Source organism: Centrocercus urophasianus, unplaced genomic scaffold (genome assembly GCF_019232065.1).
Source record: "Centrocercus urophasianus isolate 14NV4802_14NV808 unplaced genomic scaffold, USGS_Curo_1.0 seq_16, whole genome shotgun sequence".
NCBI classification, from domain to species: domain Eukaryota; kingdom Metazoa; phylum Chordata; class Aves; order Galliformes; family Phasianidae; genus Centrocercus; species Centrocercus urophasianus.
In genome coordinates this window covers 24,444,388-24,463,957 of record NW_024884711.1, presented here as the reverse complement: position 1 = coordinate 24,463,957, position 19,570 = coordinate 24,444,388, and the positions used below count along the sequence as shown (strand labels likewise).

The 19,570-nt window shown below is 37.7% G+C and overlaps 1 protein-coding gene across 3 annotated transcripts in view; it reads left to right on the top strand.

The window, feature by feature from the left end:
• The window catches only part of PPP1R9A (protein phosphatase 1 regulatory subunit 9A), a 131,605-nt gene that overhangs the window by 82,109 nt on the left and 29,926 nt on the right, over window positions 1-19,570 (top strand). For all 3 annotated transcript variants that reach the window (XM_042816540.1, XM_042816539.1, XM_042816537.1), the window contains exons 5-7: window positions 5,266-5,401; window positions 12,583-12,738; window positions 18,191-18,244. In XM_042816540.1, coding sequence (XP_042672474.1) covers window positions 5,266-5,401; window positions 12,583-12,738; window positions 18,191-18,244 — 346 coding nt within the window. The remainder of the gene's footprint in view (window positions 1-5,265; window positions 5,402-12,582; window positions 12,739-18,190; window positions 18,245-19,570) is intronic.

Here is a 19,570-nt window from a genome sequence, read left to right as displayed (position 1 = left end):
TCGGCTTTGTCTCAGTTTTTCCAAAGACTGGCTCTGTGGGTGAGGGGGCAAAAGATTTTGAGTTGGCTTTAACGAGGCTTTTGGTGTGTTCTCCTCTAGTGTCATTATAACTGATTGAATAGGTTGGGACTAGTTGGTGTCTGTGACGTGAGCGGAAAATCGACTGGACTTCTGGTTCCAAAGCATTATGATCAGTTTTTTCTTATGTGACCTTAGGTGACTTCATTCAGTCGTAGCCTCTTTCATCCACTGGTGGTGATTACTTCCTCATGTTGTGTTGGGTGCTAATCTCCAGGCAGAGTTGTTTGCTTGTTTGTTCCCATTTTGAGTCACCACAATCACTAATCGCCAGGCAAACCTTATTTACTTCCTTGTTTACCATTCAAACCTCGTTTCCCCTTTGTTACAGCTAATAGCTTCAGAAATCAGTGTATATGTGCTTGTCTCTGATTGGGGGGGAGGCAGTGAGTAGTGGCATGGGTGGACGTAAAACAGAAAGACCGAGAGGAAATTTGCAGGCGAAATGGAGCTGGAGAGAGTGACCAAGAGGCAGAAAGGCAGCACTGTTGTGCAGAGGGGCCTGTGGAATTTTTCCGTCCTTAGTGAGTTTAAAAACTGCTGAAGACCATAGGATAATAGAGAATACTCATAGAACCATAGAATGGCTTGGTTGGTAGGGACCTTAGAGTCCTCCAGCCCCATGTGGTGGGTAGGGCTGCCACCCACCAGCTCAGGCTGCCAGGGTCCCCTTCAACCTGGCCTTGAACACCTCCAGGGATGGGGCATCTACAGCTTCACTGGGCAGCTTTTGCCAGTGTCTCACCACCTTCCAAGTAATGAATTTCTTCCTGACATTCAACCTAGATTTCCCCTCTTTTAATTTAAAGTCATTTTTCCTTTTATTTGAGGAAGTGTAGTGGCACCTCACAGTGAATTTCTTATGCCTGGTCCATGACCCCTGCATCTCATACTGCTGTTTTTTTCTTGTTTATGAAAAAGCATCGAGTTCCAGCTTGCTCTACTGTAACTAAATAAAACTGCCTTCTTACTGAGTTCATAACACTTGTAGCACTTTGGATTAATTATATGATTATTAGCCTAATGGAACCAGCCAGAGAAAGTAATTAAAGGCATCTTGAAATAAGTTGGATAAATGGTAGCAGAAGCGTTGTGCTTTAAAGCTCAGAGAAAAACCATTTTTAAAACCCGTCTTAAAAAAAAAATCAGTTAAAATTCCCCAAATGCAGTGAAATAAACTATAGATTTTTTATTGACCAAATGATACTTTAGTAAAGATTAGAAGATAAAATGTCAATGTGAATCCTATTGTAGTAAAAAGTCTCTTTATTTCTAAGAAAATCTTTTCTAAACTTTTCTTACTTCTTAATTTTTGTTGTATTAAAGGAGTCAAAACTAAATTATTTTAACTGGGCACTTAAGGCTCAAAGTCTTTTTAGAAAAAACAGCGACTGAGAATCAGTCACTAAAAATCCATGCTGTGGAGCATCAGTTTTGTGTCACAGAGTTCATGCCTCCTTCCCTGTTTTTCTAGTACCAAAGTACATTTCCAAATCAAAATGCCGTTTAATTAAATTAATTCTTACAATAATGTTTCTGTACCACATTTGGTTTTATATATACATATATTCACATATGTATGCTTATGTACTTTGTTATTTCAAGACGTGCAAGTCTGCAGATCCTCATTTAATAAAAGCTGGCAATATGCAGAAAGCCATATACAGTGTGCTTTAAAATCATTAAATGCTGAATGGCTTTACAATACAATGGAGATGTAGGTGTTGCCAATTTCAGTAGAAAGCTTTTCTTAACCACCAGCAGCTTAATTTTCAGTTTCTCCAGATGTTATATTCTTTTACACTTCCTTACATCCGTGATAGGTTCAAGTAGTAATTATGTTCCTAGCTCTGTCCCTGTTTATTTTAACACCGTAACCACAGAGAATAATATTTCACAGCTGGTAATTCAGCTAGACCGTGTGCAGCTGTGAATATCGAGGTCAGCTCAAGCCTTCTTCTCAGTGCTGTTCTCTTCTTCCCTCTTCCAGTTTTATGGACATCAGGAATAGTCAGTAGTGGCCTGAGATTTAGTACAGTTGTGCTTATAGTACAGCTTCACAGATTGGCCTGGTTTTATTTTGCTTTTCTAGCTTTGATAATTAAGGGAAATATTGTCGAGTATAAAGGTTTTCAAACCCTCATTTGTCTCATATCCAGAAACATAACCAGCTTCTTAAGGATATTGTTGCTGATAGAATTTATAGGTCTTTGTTGTAATACTTGTGGCCCTTGAGACTAATTAATCAAGACTGAAATGCATGTGCTTAATTTTTGCGAGGCCGAGTGATGGGAAACACATAATTAGCCATTTCACTCAAGTGTGCAGATGATGGTTCAGTGACTAATTTTGTGGTCACTGAATCACAACCTTATGTCTCTTTCTCATATTTAAACACTTCAGATTATGATAGTTCTTATATCTAAAGCCTTTCTAGGCTTAAAGATCTATTCATGCTTAGCATTTTAATAGCGGCCTCTCTTATGCTTTTTTAAGAGAGAAATATTCTCTCTTTCACTTACAAATTTATAATGTACGAAGTACTTTAGTTATAGGTTAAACATAATTATTATGTATAGTTTGATATTCTTTAGGTCGTGGAATGCAGTGTGACAAAAGGTTTGATTTTGTGTGTAAAATTTGTAATTATTTGCCATGTCATGTTCCATTATACAAGTTTGCATTACAAGTTCCATTATACAAATTCTGACATCAGTCATAGATTTAATGCTTCTAAATGTTTACTTTCAGACACTTTGGAAATGTTTCACCTTAATGCAATAAATTATAGGAAAAGAAAAGGTTACTTGCATAATTTTTTTTTTTTTTTAAACATTTGTTCTGTGCTTTGTCATTGCTCTGAGACATTTATTCATGTATCATCAATAGCCTCAGGTATCATCTAGGAACTTCATTTTGACGTGATAAAAATCTTGAAAATTACATCACTAAAATGAAAATGGCTGTTGGATGAGAAAAAAATAAGTAACTTGAAAAGTTCTTATTTCCTACCTAAACATCCATGTCTGTTTGAAAGCATTAATGCAAGGCAGCCATAGAATCATAGAATGGCCTGGGTTGGAAAGGACCACAGTGATCATCTGGTTTCAACCCCCTGCTCTGTCCACCAGACCAGGCTGCCCAGAGCCACATCCAGCCTGGCCTTGAATGCCTCCAGGGATGGGGCATCCACAGCCTCCTTGGGCAACCTGCTCCAGTGTGTCGCCTCCCTCTGTGTGAAAAACTTCCTTCTGAGTCCAGAGTGCCTCTGCAGTCCACAGTGTCAAAAACATTCCTAATGTGGACATGGGAATTCTTCTGCTGGAAACCATAAAAACTTCCTTTTCAAGTACAAAAACTCCAAAATCTTTATGTGTTAGTCCCAAATAGTCAGGAGTTATCGTACTTCAGATTGATTATACATTATCTGTCCTGGGTATTCAGAGTAGAAATTAATTTTTTTTGAAGTAGAAGAGATAAATGCACAGCAAACATGGGTTGAATCCTTTTTTACTTCATGTAGCAATATTGAAAGTTCGTTATTCCTCCCATGTGAGACTGAAAATATGGCTGTTTTGGTCTTTGTAATACTTGGCTATGAAATTAAAATTGAGGGGAACTGGATCTGACTGTGAGTCAGTGTGCAGAGCAGATGAAGGGGCCACAAAGAAACATCCTTTTCCTTTCAGCCCCAGGTCTTTATCATTGCTGTCATATTTTGTAATTGTAGCATATGAGTGCCAGACTGTGAGCTGCTTTGATTAAGATTAAAATGGTGGTGTTGCTTGCTTTAAAGCTTTTTCCTATTTTCTGCTCTATTTTCTATTGATGTTTCTAAACTGAGACTTTATTGCAAATTATTTTCAGCAAATTGTCTCATTATTCTGCATAGAGTCATTCATTCTCACCTTTATCCTTTTGGAAGTAATTATTGACTCACATATTTTGATGTTGAAATAATCTCCAAATTGTGTTCCTTTCTGTAGTGCCTGACTTCATAGAGCCTGAAAAATTATTTGCCCTAGGAAATGGGTTCAGATTCATTCTCTCACAGAAACTTGACATTAATAGCGATAAACAGAACTAATCAAGATAATTCTCTTGCACAGGATATAATGCACTCTTCTACCTCTCATCCCAATAATCCATTAAATATGTCATTTTGAGCCAAATGTTGTGGAAACAGACAGTTTACTGTGCAGTATGTCAACTGATCGTAACTTCTCTCCTCTGCACAATTCTTTTTTCATCTGTGATTGCCTAATTGTTTTTCTAGCCTGCTGAGAAAATACTCCTTGGCATCTTTCAATTGTGCGTTTGCTCAGGAGCTTACAGTGTTGGTAATGCATAATGAGTGTTCATAATTAAAGCTACAGGTAGCAAAATATCTAACTATGGATAGGATGTTGTGCTGAAAAATAGTGTTACAATCAAAGCCAGTCCTGGATTTCAGTTGCAGAAAACAGAATTGGAAAGCAGACGTGGAAATCTTAGCCAAGAAAGAGACGGTGCTGTAGTCTTTTGTTAAGCCAAAGAAGCACACACTTCCAGTGTTCAGAGCTAGCTAACAGTGGAGGAAAAAAAGCTCCCTAGCAACAGAAGTTTGTGAAATAAAAGATTTAAATGCACTTTAAAGTTAGGGGAATGGTATCTGTCAATTTAAAAATGTAGAAATCAATTCTCTGTCATAGCTGAAAGGCAAATCAAAGAGCTCAGAAATGTCTTCAGAGTGAAGATGGGGAAAAAAGTTTCTCCCGTGCACGCTTCTTTCACTGCAGGCTGTCAGATGTTTGCACTGTTGGTGTGCATCTGGACTTCCATAGGCTTCTGAGAAATGTCTTGCTTTTAAGGGAATGCAAGTGCTGATACATTTTTTATTAACGGCCCTGCTATAGGTTTGTGTCTGTGGAGTTCCAACTCTGCAGATCTTTTTTTGCTAAATTTGGACTGCAGGCTGTAGTCATCACTGACACTTTTGTTTTTTTTCTTGCTGTAAAATGGCAGTGCTGGAATCAGTCTTGCACACAGTGCCCTTCTGGCAAATGGAATCTGCAGAACACATGTAAAACAGTTATAGCCACGTAGTTTTGCAAAAAAAAGGCCAGCCTCTATTCTAAACACAGGTAAAAATAAAGAACTTTTGTAAAACAATAGGAGTAATCATTTCTTCAATGGTGTCTTGTCTAGGTTTGTAATTGGCCGAGAAAAACCAGGCCAAGTGAGCGAGGTTGCACAGCTGATTAGCCAAACTCTGGAACAAGAACGCCGCCAGAGAGAGCTCCTGGAGCAGCATTATGCACAGTACGACGCAGATGATGATGAGGTAACTTTCCAGTGTTTCAATCTGCAGAGGGTTTTAATGCTCTGCTTTCTGTTTTCCTGGTTCCTGCTTTTTAAGTGTCACTCAGAGGTCAGCTTTGCACATCTCCATTATCCCTGCCACTGATTTTTAGATTTTGGTGATAAGCCCAATGTGAAGAACAAAGCTTTATAGCATGGATTTAAGGTATCTATTTTGTTTCATAAAAAACATATATAAATTGTGTTGATGTTTCTGTAAATTATTGCTCTTCCAAAGGCATCTGCTTTGTTTGAAATAAGGGAATAAGGCTGGTTTGCTTGTGCATGTTTTAAAACGTTCTTTTTCTGTGGACACTGGTAAAAGTCACCTTCCAACTGCTATTGGGAAGATTTAAACCTTATCTTTTTTCCTAGAAACATTAATGAAGTTTGTGATTCAGAACATTAAGAAATGTTCTGAAAATTCCAAGTAAGACTTCTCCTCCTTTTTTTATTTATACGAACAGCTGTCCCACAGGATAAAGGATTATTCTTCCTTGTCAGAAGCATTTATTGATGTTCATGATCAGTGCTTGATGTCCCAATGCAAGGGTTCTGAAGCTATCAATTTTATTTAGTAAACTTTCCATATTTTTTCTGTTCTCTTAAAATTCCCAGCATGCCTGAATTCCAAGTTACTTAGAAGGACTGATGAGAGATCTTTCTCAGAGACTACTGTTTCACCCCTAAGTTAGCTGCTCGGTTACATTAAGGTAAAAGCAGTTGCTGTAGCAAAGCACTTTCACGTAGCCTGAGCATGCAACCTTCTTTTCACATTCTCTTCAACAATATTATTTGAAATTCCAGACTCCATGTATTAGTGAGTTTTTGCCCAGGCCAACATTTTTTTGTTTGGTTGGTTGGTGAAGAAGAACATCATAGAATATTTTGAGCTGGAAGGGACCCATATGGATCATTGAGTTCAACTCCTGGCTCTACACAGGACCACCCAAAATCATCATAGAATCATAGAATCACAGAATGGCTTGGCTTGGAAGTGACTCCATGGATCATCAAGTTCCAAAGATAGAGGGGAGACAGAGAATCTGTGTGATGCATTTAATTCAGATTAGTTCTCTTTCAGGTCCTGAGACTAGGCTTCTAAACAGAGAAACATGAGAAAAGTACTCTAAAGTAAAATAAGGATACATTTATTTTGACACACACTGTTAGTCTAGCAGGTAGCATCTGAAGTATCCCAGAAAACTTGGTAAAAATTGTCTGGCCCAATGATGCCTTCAGTCACTTCGATTTCCACTGATGTTAAAAATAGAATATTTGAATATGTATTAGATTAAATCCTATCATAGGTGCATATTTAACTCATTTGAATACAAATTTTATGTATTTGGAATGCACATTTGTGTGTGGCTGTGTGAGGCCATAAAGGCTAGAAAATCCAAATCCTCTCTGTTTTCTCCCCAGCATATAAACATGCAAGTATTTTGACTCCTGTTTATTCTGTATCTAAAATAAAGTTGCTGAATGATTTCTTGAAGGTCAGCTAACCTCATCTAAGAAATAGAGACAACTCTCTCTAGCTTTTGGAACAAGAACCTTCTTATCACAGCTCTGTACTGAGGATGGTGCCATGTCTGTGACCATGAGATGTACATTTTGGCTGTTAGCTTAAGCAGTGCAAAAGGGACTTTTATGCATTATGTGAGGAAAAGATGAGGAAGAAAGGAAAAGGGATCTACTAGTGGAGATCCAGAGTGTCATCAGAGATCTCTTTTGGAAGGAGAAGTAATTAGGTTTCTGAACAAATGTAGAAATGCATCAGTTCTCAAAAACAGCCTTGGGATCACTGAAGGTCATACCCATTTCCTCCTTGACTGTATGGGTGGGAAGTGGTAAGCCTTATTCTTAGAATAGACAGATATAGTTTCTAAGGTATGCAGTGAGGCATGTTTGCCTTCTGAACAGCATTATTAAGAAACCTGAAGCCGTCCTGAGTATGTTTCATTTTTTTACCTGAGTATGCCTTCCAGGTAAACTCACATAACATGCACCCAAGCAATTCCCACAATGGGATCTGTACTGTAATGCATATTAGCCACAGTTCAAAGACATCTTTTGGTCACTACAAGCACTTCTCCATTTGCTGTCAAATGCGAGCATTGGTGCTTGAGCTCACCTTACTCTGTTTGGTCAAATGTGGCTGTATCCGTATTCCACTACCAGTTTTGTGTTCTTTGGCTCTGGAAAGCATGCCATCCCTTGGGCAAGAATATCTCAGCTTACATGGTCTGAATGAATAGGCATCCATGAATGTACCAAAAAAACCTACAATGTCAAGTCCATTTGCTCACAGTACTTGTGTTTCTGACTGTGTGAAGCTCAGGGCTATTAGAATTTCCAGTGTAAGGAGTGTCTTGCTGGTATGAGATGGAATTATGCAAGAGTTGTTCACCCTCAGAGCTATCAAACCATCCTGTTCATTTTCATACAGTATTTAAAATGAGGTGGCAGGGATTCCAGCTGCGCTGCCAAATAAATAAAGAAGAAAATTATCATTATTCAGCCCTCCACTGAGGCTGTCAAATTCTGAGCCTACTTTACCACAAAGACAGCAATGTCTTATCAGGTTTCCTGAGCAGGAAATCAGCAATCTGAGTCTGAGTCCTAGAGATGCTGCATGTGACTATGGTTGATAAAGCTATGAACTGATGAAATCACAGGCAGAGAGCATATTCCAGGCATGTTCAGGTCTGGGTATTTTATCTTGCTGGTTTATTAGCTGGTTGTCATTTCACTGATTTGAATGTTAGTAGTCTTTATGGTAGCCCAAGCAGCGTATAATCATTATAGAAGAATCAGAGCTCTTTAACATAGCAGCATTACTGAGAAAATTTTGACTTGTGTCAACCAGCATGGCATCAGTCAGGTGCTGCTTTAGATAGATACTTGTTTGTCTGCTGTACCTTCTCAGTCCTTCACCTTGCTGGAATGTTCCAAGTCAGTTAGAATCAGTAGTAATTTCTCAAGTACTGCTTAGGTGTGGCAGTGCTGGCAGTACATACAGTAGGTCATGTTTCCTTATAAGCCTGTGCTACCTCAAATAAATAAGAGAGAATATGTTGTTTCAGGTGCTGCCTGTGTATAGCCCGCTGCAGAATTTACTCATCACCAGTTCCTCTGGCTTTCTAAAACTCCACATACCTTTAATTTCTTGCATCCTGTCAGAAAACAAGCCTCTAAAGCTTTGAGGGAGGCACTGTCTTCGTATTTCCTACCTAGTATACTGAATTATCCTGAATCTGTATCCTTGACTGAAACCTTTAGACTTTGCTATGTTGATACCATGTTCTCTGCACGCTGTAGTCAAATTCTGACATTTCTTGGAATTATAATTTGAACATGGTACCATCTTCATGTTCAGCAGTGAGGGGCAGATGTTAGATCAAGCAGATGTCCAGCTCGCCTGAAAGCTTCCTATGGTATTGCAGTATGTGAGATTATTAATGTGGTGCAAAATTCTCTTCCCACTTTGTCCAAGTCAAGTGCAACGCAAGTGAAATCTTCATGTCTTTTAGTAACATAGATAGTTGTTTGTTTTTTTCATTTTTAATTCTTATTTATCAAGACATTCTGAGAGGAGAGCAACAGTAGGAACATTGAAGACAATCATGAGACACAAAAAAAACCCCAGAGCTTCGATGTCTAAAATGCAAAGAATATATTGGTAAGACAAGATCTTTCAGGGAGTACAGTTTGTCTGACATTAATATGAATTAGTTCTATGAAAGCAATGATTGATACTATAGAATACTTTTTCTTTGCTCCTTTCAAATAATTGAGTTTAAACTGCAGAAAAATCAAATGAAGAGGTGGATTTGAGTTATTTTTATAGTTCTTCAAGTGGTATTCTCTGATGGTGGGACAGTTTTAGCACAAACAAAAGATTTAGCTTGATGTACCCTTTGTTACTGTGATTGGGAAAGGTCTGTCTGCATTTTCTTGGCTGGTGCTGCTGGTGCTGCTGGTGCTGCTGGTGCTTCTTTGTGCTGGTGAGGGTTCTGCCTGTTTCAAAAATTTACAGCGCAGTTAAATGTGAGTACTGCCTTCTCCCTTTTAAAATGGGAAGTTGCAGTTCATGTTTATAAAGATAATTTCATGCTGCTTGCTGTGATAGTGTATAGCAAAATTAAACAGCTACTAGCAGAAGCTGTTCCTCTGGCTGGGGAAACCTTGAGATCTGTGTACTACTAAAATGATAAATAGGCTCACCTGTTGTGCATGAGTGAATTCTGCTCACCTGTAAAGACTGAAGAGACTGAGATTTTGCTTCAGGAGCATGTAAGTTTTCAGTTATTGTACAAAAATATTATTGTTGTCAACTAGGAAAACAAAATGAATTACTCAGAGCCTCAAGCAGTTACAGTAACAGCTGTTACTTTAAAAAGCTTTGTTATATTGGAATTAGGTGACCTCTGTCTGCTTCTAGCTGCTTCATGTAAAACACTAAATTCCTTGTTCTAATTTACTGGCACAAGGTCTGAACATCTTTTGGTAGGTTCATGTGATGTAAAAGCAGGGATAATTCATTCAGGGAAAGTATGTATTATGCAGTTTAAAACATCTGTTTCTTGAAAGCATACATCAGTTCTTTTGAACCTGTTATTTGTGCTTTGTGTGATTATAAGATGGGGACATTGTCTTTTGAAGACGAGCAAAAGCCCCATTTGCTTCTGTCCTGTCTAATGTTTCTGTATCATCCCACTGCCTTGTTTACTGCAGCAAACTGCAGTGTTTTGCTTTGATGACAATTTTTTGTATTAACTGAAGCAAAAATAACCTTGTCCGCTGACGCTCAGTCGAACACTTCACAGCAAGGTTTTCCTTTATGTTTATTCTAATCTGCCTGATGTCCCTCTTCAAACACTGTGTCTCCTGAGGCCAGTAGAGCTCTTGAAATTTTCCCCAATATAACTCAGTTTTTTTTTTTTTTTTAATTATTTAAATCTTTGGAGCCATCAGTTGGACCAGTCAAGATGTGGCTTGTTCCTTCCCTTCCCTTCCCACACAGAAGTGATAACTCTGCATCACCTTATAGATTTTTTAGGGATAATGACTGCAAATTTGACAGTACGTGAACTGTGCTAAAGTTTTGTTCCCACAGTAATTCATTGAATGTGGGAACGCCATTGAGATTTTGGAGTTCTGCTTCTTGCCTGTCTGGTAGTGTGTGAAGGTTCTGTTAGAGGAAAGAGCAGTATAATTTTCTGTTTAGACAGTAAATGCACATAGCAATGGAGGATTAAGTGAAAACAACAGTTATCACAAGTGTAGCATAACTGGAGATGTGTGTGTGAGATCTACAACGAATGATAAACTTGGTTTCAAATATCACTTAGCTGTAGTGCTAACATGCCTGAAAACTCCAGAGTGAGATGAATTGTGTGCTTTGCCTTAAATAAGGGGAAAAGAAACAAAAACGTCTGCTCATTTTTTTTGTTGAAGACTAGTAAGATTTTTAATACATGTAAAATGTGTAAAGTAAGTGATTATTGTATATTTGATTGCAGACTACATAGCTATTTTTGTATAGAGACAGAGTTAGCTCTCCTAAGAAACTGCTCACATTAAATGCTTAAAGTATGGCTGGGTCATACATGATGCCTTGCCTTCTTTATGGTAATTCTTTTAACATCAGAAAACTTTACCAAATCATTTTGTATTTTCCATGCGCTACGAGTTTCTTTGCTTTTTAAAACTTTAGCAGTTCAAACAAAAAAGAAAAGAATGTTGATTTTTTCATATGCTATTTATCCAAGAAATTGTGATGTTTATAATGCAAATGTGTCAGTCTGTTGTGGCTGCATGCATACATACATCAATTCTGTCTGTGTGTGCATGCAAACTTGTGAATCTACACTTTGTGTGCTTCTGTGAACAAATTCTGAGATAGATTTATGTAAGCTTAAATGACAGTTGAGAAGCTAAATTAAGGTAGGAGGTTGAGAGTTGAACTGTTGTTCGGACATCTGAGTTCTCACCTTTGTTTTGAACAGTTCTTTTGAGAAAAGTGACGCTAGAATAATTTGAGCTCTACTAGGAATACAGTTGTAATAAAAGGATGATGTTCCTTCACATCAGGAACTGTCATTAAGACTTGTATAGTACGGTCAAAATTTTGTTATAAGCATTACTGTATTTGAGAAGGAATTCATCCCTTCTCCCTCCTTTTTTTTGGTTTTTTTTTTTTTTTTCCTGTGTGTTTATCTATTCCCATGCTTTATAAATCTAGAAGTGGTTCTGAAGGAAGTGTTTGCTTTCTGATATGTTTGCACGCTAATTGTGATTTGTGTGCAATATACTGTGGCTCACAGAGGGAGCACTGCTGAAGCACAGAGGTATCCAACCACCTTTGGCACTGGGAGAAGAGCACAGGTGTATGTGTGAACAGTTTTAATATTGCCAGCTTTTTCTTTTGAATAGTATTGTTTTTGTCTAATTTTGAGATACTGGTTGTGGCTTTTAGGTTTGTTAGAATTATGTTTTGTCAGCAAATGATTCATGTCTCATAGGTTATAAGCCCAAGAAACACCCATGTTTTTAAAACTGTCTAAACCAGCTCCCTATGCAGAGTAAACATTCAGTAAGCTCTAATTTGTTCCTAAAGGTATCTCTGATACTTGGTTTCTTTTTCCCACTGTAGGCTTTTTGTGGAGGTGGAACTTTTCTGTCATTAATTAGTATATAGAGAACTAAGCAGTGGATTTTCAAATTCAGTATGGAGTATCACTGGAGAATTACTACCTCCACATGACTTTAAAAAGGCCAATCGATATCCTGTCCACCTATTTAGCTTACATCTCTTTTTGGAAGAGTTTCCTTGTTAATACTGAGATAAGTTGGGAGAGTTCTTCCTGTGGAAAGGAAAAATGTCTGTAGAAGGATGAAAACCACTCAGCTGTATAGTCTGTAATGCCAGCCCCTAGAAACCTGTACTGCCTAAGACACTCTTTTGTTCCATCTCTTAATGATCTGAAGTACTGTTGTGGAGTTATATTTTATCTTCTTAGATTATAGCAAAACAAAAATAGAACCTTTTATATGTTTGTGCAATATGCTGTATTTGCCCACTAGCTTAACTGCACTTTTAACAGTCTATGCCTAATAAGAGGATAACTGGAATTTCTTAAATGCTATAAAATTAAGACAGGGGAATATGCTACAGATGAAGAAGATGATGACATGGGACCTGTCCTTCCGGGAGGTGACTTGGCTATTGAAGTGTTTGATCTTCCTGAAAATGATGACATGTTCTCCCCAAGTGACGTGGACACCAGCAAGCTCGCTCACAAGTTCAAAGAGGTAAGTTAGAGAGCAGAAAACATTTCAAAAATATATGTTATGTTATTGGAGTTAGATTCTAGTAATCTCATTGCTCAGTGTTTGCCAATTCTCTTGAATACTAGAAATGATTGCTAAGTGTTTGTAGCATGGATACTTTCAAACAGCTGAAAACATTCTGCTTAAAAGCAGTGGAACTGGTCAGAGTCACTTTGACATCAACTTTCAAGCGACTATTACACTGATGAAAGATAATTCATCACTTGATTTTTTAGCAAAAAAGTTATTCTGCCTCAGCACTTAGTTTGCATTAATAGTTAATTAATTATTAGCAGGTAGCTTTGTTTTTTTTTGCTTGTTTTTTTAACCCAGTCAAAAGTGATCATGAAAAGCAAAACAAGTGCTGAATTTTAGTGAAAATTGGATTGTTTCCAGTTTCTGTAGCATTACACAGCATTCATCAATATACTTGCAGTGGTATGTTTTGCTGTGTGTTTAAAATAAACACTGTACTGGGGAAGCAAGCCTGTTTTGAGCTGGTGTTTTACAAAACTTCTATTTGGTAAAACAGAAGAGCTATAGAGTTTATTTAGCATCCACTGGTACTAACAAAACTTAGATCAGATGTTTATTGCAGTTATTGAGGTTGTATAACATACAAAAAAACAGAGAAACAGTCCTGTCTTTTCAGTTACGCTTTTGATGTGATTTATTCCTGAACTTTCCTGAATTCTCGTACAAGTCATGAAACAAGTGGATTTTTCTATCTCCAGAGCAATGGGCTTGGACAGTAAAGAACATGTTTGTTTCTAAATGCAATGAAGACCGAAGGGCTGAAAGTAGCCAAAACATCGGAGATTTGAGCCTCTTGGCCCAGACAAGTTTTAAAAGAGGGACTCAGTGTCTATCTTTCTTCACCTGTCTTCTGTTTTTCCCTTTGTTCCATCAAACCAGGTGTTTTATTTTCCAGGGGGGTATAATGTATATTCTTACCATTATCCAGACCAAGCAATATATAAAAAGTTATCAGTTTCTGAGGAAACAGTCTTTCATTTTTTTGGTGGTACAGTCTTCAGCCTCTGCATGCCTACAGTAATAAATACATTATTGTTTCCTGAAAGTTTTTTGGTTTACTTAACTGATGAACTTCTTACTCCATATTTCAAGGTCCTGACTGTTACATTAATTAGAACATTGAGTTCGTTTTCTAATACCATGGATCATGCATAATGTTTATATACTTTCTCAGTGTGTTGGGAGGGTGCTGCCATTCTGACTGTGCCAGTGCAACAAGGCTAGGTAAAGCACAGATGTAGTGATAAACAAGCCATGGACCTTTGAATAAATTACCTGTACCACTATGCCTGAATGTAATTTTAATCAATTTGGGCTATATATATATTTCAGCATATCCAAACTGATTTTTGGCTAACTGTAGATCTGTAAGGTTGAATGGCCTTAAAATGTTGATGTAGGAAAGATCAGACTAAGGGTCTCTGGAATCCTCCAGGTTAAGAGCAGATAAGAACCCAAGAAGAAAACATGAAATGCTCCTATGGAAGAGTGGGCTCTTTTTCACTAACCCACGTAGTTATTGCTGTTAGGAGCATGCTACTTTTGTTCCACTGATTGCATTTAACAGTACACAGCTGCATTTTGTAGAGGCTCTGGCAGGGTGAGTGCATGCATTTTTCTTGGTATTTGCCCTGAATTCCTTCAACACTAGAGGACTTGTTCACTATCACGCTGCACAAGCCCACACAGTGTTTTCTGGAATTGTATTTAAAGAATAACTGTTCTTTCTTGTTCCTACTGTGGAGATTAATGAAAGTATTAAACAAGTAGGTTGGACCTAATCTTTAAACATAATAGTTTGACCTAATTAGTTGAATTTATTCTTTGCAAAGAAAAATGTGCTCAAATACCTTGAGAGCATTCTTACTTGAAATGCTTTGCACTTGGAATGGAAGTCAGAATAGAGGTGGGCATTCCTGGGTGAATCACTGTACTTCAGCATATTTTGTTTTCCTGGCTGTAAAACAGAAAAAAATGAAACCAATTTTCCTTGACTTCTTTGAGAGAAAGAACTAGAAGCTTTATTTTTTAGCTGTGATGACTGAAGAGAGACAGAATCTATAAAGAAAAGGACCATCTTGTGTAAAAATTAGGAACTGTATTTCACATCATAATGAAATCTATGCAAAACGAATGATATTGTATGTAAAAACATATAATGATATAAAAAAATCATTAATCTTATTAGATTTGATTGTGTTTCTTTCTCACTGTACTCCAGCAATTTAACATATACTAGCTTTTCATGACATTCCACCTTTTGCAGTCTTAGATGAATCCAAGCTATTTTCTCATAATACATATAAATATTTTAATTGTGTTGTTTTGAAGAAAATCAGTGTTTCAAAATATCCTTGAAAATGAAACTTGCCAAAAATTATTCAAAATACCTCTTGTTAAAATGAAGCCTTCACAGCTTTATGTTGACTTAGAAAACAGAAATATGAAGTAGTATCTGCCAAGAATTTGTCTGGCATTATATAGGACGTGGACTAATATATTTCTTCTTTCCTATTAGAAAATCTGCGGAGTCCAGATTTGCTTGTCAAATCATTTGCTTTGCCCATTGTTCAGTCTAACCCCTGCATGTGTTACTATTTCTCATCTATTCTGCAAGCATAATTAGTTCTGTTAAATTCAAAAAAAGAAAAAAGGTAGTTGTCCAGCTTACACATTTGTCTGTCTGACAGGAAAGTGTCTTTTTTCTTCTGCCTCGGTGGGGTCTGCTGTACCATGCACTGAGCTGGTGATCTGACTGTGTGCTCAGTAGTCTTTTTAAAAAAAATTAATAACAGAGTGTAAAAATAACCGTTGAAACCATCTGTACCTGAGCAGATTGTCATTTATGCAACAATTTGGGGTTTCTGTGTATGTTATGATAAGCTGATAAAATGCTGCTTACCGGTTTGTGGGATTTTTAGAAGAAATGGCAATGGATTGCAAGCAGGTAGCCTGAGGTTCTGAGCCTTGGCCTTTTGATTTCATTATTATCTCTACAGAAGGCAAAGTCTAACTCATCCATGCTTGAGTTTACCTCACCCCAAAACAGTGAGGGTTTGGTTGCGAGATTCAATGACCTAAGTGATCACCTAAGCAAAGGTCTGGGCATTTATTAAACATGATGAGGTTTTGAGATTATTCTTTCTTAATTTTTCCTCTTTGTCTTTCACTACTAAGAGAAACTATTTAAAGACTAGCTATTGATCTCTCTGAAAGCTGCAGATCAGAGGTTGGCTTCACTGAGCTCAAAAATTGCAAGCAACCTCTACCAAATATCTAACTAAAGTATCTCTTTAAAGTGTCCTGAACTATTTATGATTAAATTCCAAAAAATTACATAGGGTATATAGCCCATCAGGTAGACCACCAGCACTAGCCACTTCTTGCCACCATTGCCAGCTGCAGGACTTGTGTGTTCCTGCTTCAGCTATGTAGGCACCTGTCTGTCCTGCCCTTCAGTAGCACTTGGTCAGGGACCCTGTGAGATCTCTGGGTTAGCTGCCTGCCTGGGGCTCTTGGAGTCTGGAGCCATGTGTGCTCCACCAGCATGCCTGGTGGGCCTCCACATGTTCGAGTTTGTGCAAGCTGCTGCCGTCAGTCAGTGCTTTAGTTGGGAATGAGGTCTTGTATTGGCACTTGCTGAGGACTAGAATGTCCATAATCCGTTCTGGTGCAAAGTCAAAAGGTGAATTCACGTAACAATTTGGGGAAACTGGGGACTGGAAGTGCTTACAGTGTCCCCTGGAGACAGTAACCAAGACTGGTGGAAACACGAAGATTCCTAAACTGTTCCTCAGGTGGAACCGATTGCATCAGCGCATCCTTTATTCCTCCTGCTGTCTGTTTGGTTATGCTCCTCCAGAGACAGGGCACTAGACAAGTTAGGGCCAGTTTGCAACCCAAACTGTGTCTGACTGCATTTCCTGTGCTGCCACAAGAAATGGGTTCAAGAAGTCCCATGAAAGTGGGATTTCCAAGGCAGCTAAGCTTTTCTCAAGAATGCTGATTGGCTCTGAGATAACTCCTGCTATCTTGAAAATTATTCCTCTTCTCCAAAATAACTTGCCTTTTGAATTGTCTGTACATTTTTTTTTATTAGCAGTCTGCCCTTCAAGAATGTAACCATAGCTTCACCTGAGGTGATAATTTCTGATTCAGCACAAGTCCCTTATGCACTCTATTAGCTCAACATAAACCATTCCCAAAGGCATCCTTCAGCTCATGTAACCAGTATGTAGAACATACTTTTCCATAACTATTCCTCGTATTCATAAATAATGAACTAAGGTTGTCTTCCCTGCAGAGTTTGCTCAAGCTGTAATTCAGCTTGCCCAGCACACACCAGTCACTGGTTCAGTGCTTTACATGTAATGTTAGGTTTGGGGCCTGTCAGAATTTGACCAAGCTGACTGCCTTAAGCAGTAAAGCAGCAGGGATGCGGGTGCAGCCTAGTATCAGGTGCATGTACATCATCATTTCCATTTGGATTGGGGTTTTGAAGCTGTTTAATTCGTACTTCAGACTGTTCTTGGAGCAGGTGAATAGTAATTCTTTGGGGTGAAACCAAACTCAAAGGATTCAAAAGTGCGAATGAGGATTCACTCCGCCAGATCAGACTGATGTGGGCTAGTCCAAAACAAGTCCCTGAAAGCATGCAGATGGGAGCCAGGTCCTCAGAACCTACCCTTTCCCTGCTCTGGTCTGCTGTTATTGTGGCACAGTGCCTGATGATGTAAATACAACCTTTAACACAATGCCTAGGCTGTTAATCTCCTTGCAGTCATTTTCTGTGCTCATATGCTGCTTCCTGTTTTTTATGGTTTCCCAGTGTTACTGCTCTCACTTGAGATTAGCTAGCTTGAGCAGAATAATTCAGGTTAATGATGGAGAAGGATAGCATCAGTTTACCTTTTTTTTTTTTCATGTAGTAAACATGTAGAAATCTTCCCCTAAAGGGAAGATTCCTGGCTCCCTGAGTTGTTAAATCACTTGTTTCTGTATTTGCTCTTTTGTAACATGCCTGCTTTAATCAGTGTTGTGGGACTCTCTGACAGCACTGGGACATATTTCACATTCACATCAGAGGAGAGCAAAGCAAAGCCCAGCAGGATAGCATCTTTTTTTTTTTTTTTTTTTTAAGCAGAAGACATTTGGTTTTGCTAAACAGATTGGATGTTCTGATTTGAAATTATGAGTGGTTAGATGGCATCCTATCTTTAATTAGATTGCACAGGCTGAGTCATTTTGCAAGCTAGACGTTTTAATTTACAATCTACTGCACTGCAGCACTCTTCAAGGCCTTCTGCTGTGTAATAAGGCATTCAACTTGCAGCACAGGCTTTAAAAATATTGGAGTACTCTGTGACTTCACTTGTTTATTTTATATTTTCAATTTTAGTTGCAAATCAAACATGCAGTTACAGAAGCTGAAATTCAGAAGCTGAAGACGAAGGTAAGAATCAATATGCAGATAATACATGCTGATTTTTTTTTTTTTTTGCTTTCATGCAAAATCAGATCTGAAGACATGTATCTTTATGTGGGTGGAGAAATCAACGTCCTTATTAAAGGCTGATCAAGAAACACGGTGGCTCAGCTAAATCTTGTCTTAGTGTATGTTCTCTATTCAAAGTTTCAAGTAAAATCTAAGTGCTGCTATTAAGAGAAACTGCCAACTTGTGCAGCTTCAATTAAACATACATTTTAAGAGCTATCATAATGACTAAATGGCAGATTCCCAGTTTTACAATTCCAGTACATTTTCTCAGGTTTTTAAATTGCATTTGGATTGAATATTCAAGTCTTAATTATTAGGTTTATTATTTATTAGTGATAATAAGATGTCCTGTTTATGTTAATTGATTTTCTTACGTTTAGAAAAAATTAATTTATTTAAACATGTTTAATAGAAAATACTTTTTATATAGAGAAGAAAAAGAACACTTTCTTACTGTTACTTTTCTCTTTAAAAGATTCTCTAGAAAGGAAAATGTTTACCAGCTTAATGGAAAACATCTCGCAATTGGTTGCTAGTTGTTAGATTGAATTTGCAATAGCAATAAAAAGAAATTGTATTTTTTGTACTAGGATAAGCTTTATGGGAAATCTACTGATAATTCTGTTGTTGAGTATTAACAGTTTTTATAATGACATCCTTCATTTTGAGTTTGAGTACATTATAAAAAAAATCAAAGGAAGACAAAGTAAAAATTGTACTTCAGACAAATATTTTTGAAGATTATTTCTTTCTGGCAGCTATTTGCACTCACCATGTATTTTGTGTTATGTTGATCAAATTTGCATAAAGTGCTGTTAGAATCCAGTTCTGAATGCAGTTATTTTCTGTAATGACAATTTCTGTTATACTATTTTAGTTCAAAAAGTCAGAAATCTTTTCTGCTTTCCAATTCCAGTGCAGCAGTCGGAGCTGCATGGTCAATCCCTGGGGATTGTGCCAAGACCCACTGACTTCATAGCATCGGTGTAAACATTCATCTGTGCACATCCATCTACAAGATTAGGGTTAATGTATCTTCTTGTGTTGTACTTCATTACATGGTCTTTTGAATAGCAGCAAAGAAATTATGGCTACTTCAGTTATATTATTACTAAAACTGCAAACAGCCTATTCTTGCTTTGCGTGCATCATCCATGGGGCCAGCATACTGCCTACAGCAAATAAAATAATATTGATAAGCAAACAATGTAAGATGTGCTTGCCTTCCATAAATTCTAGCAGCTAAAATATCCTACCTTGAACGCTACCCTCATTCTGTGC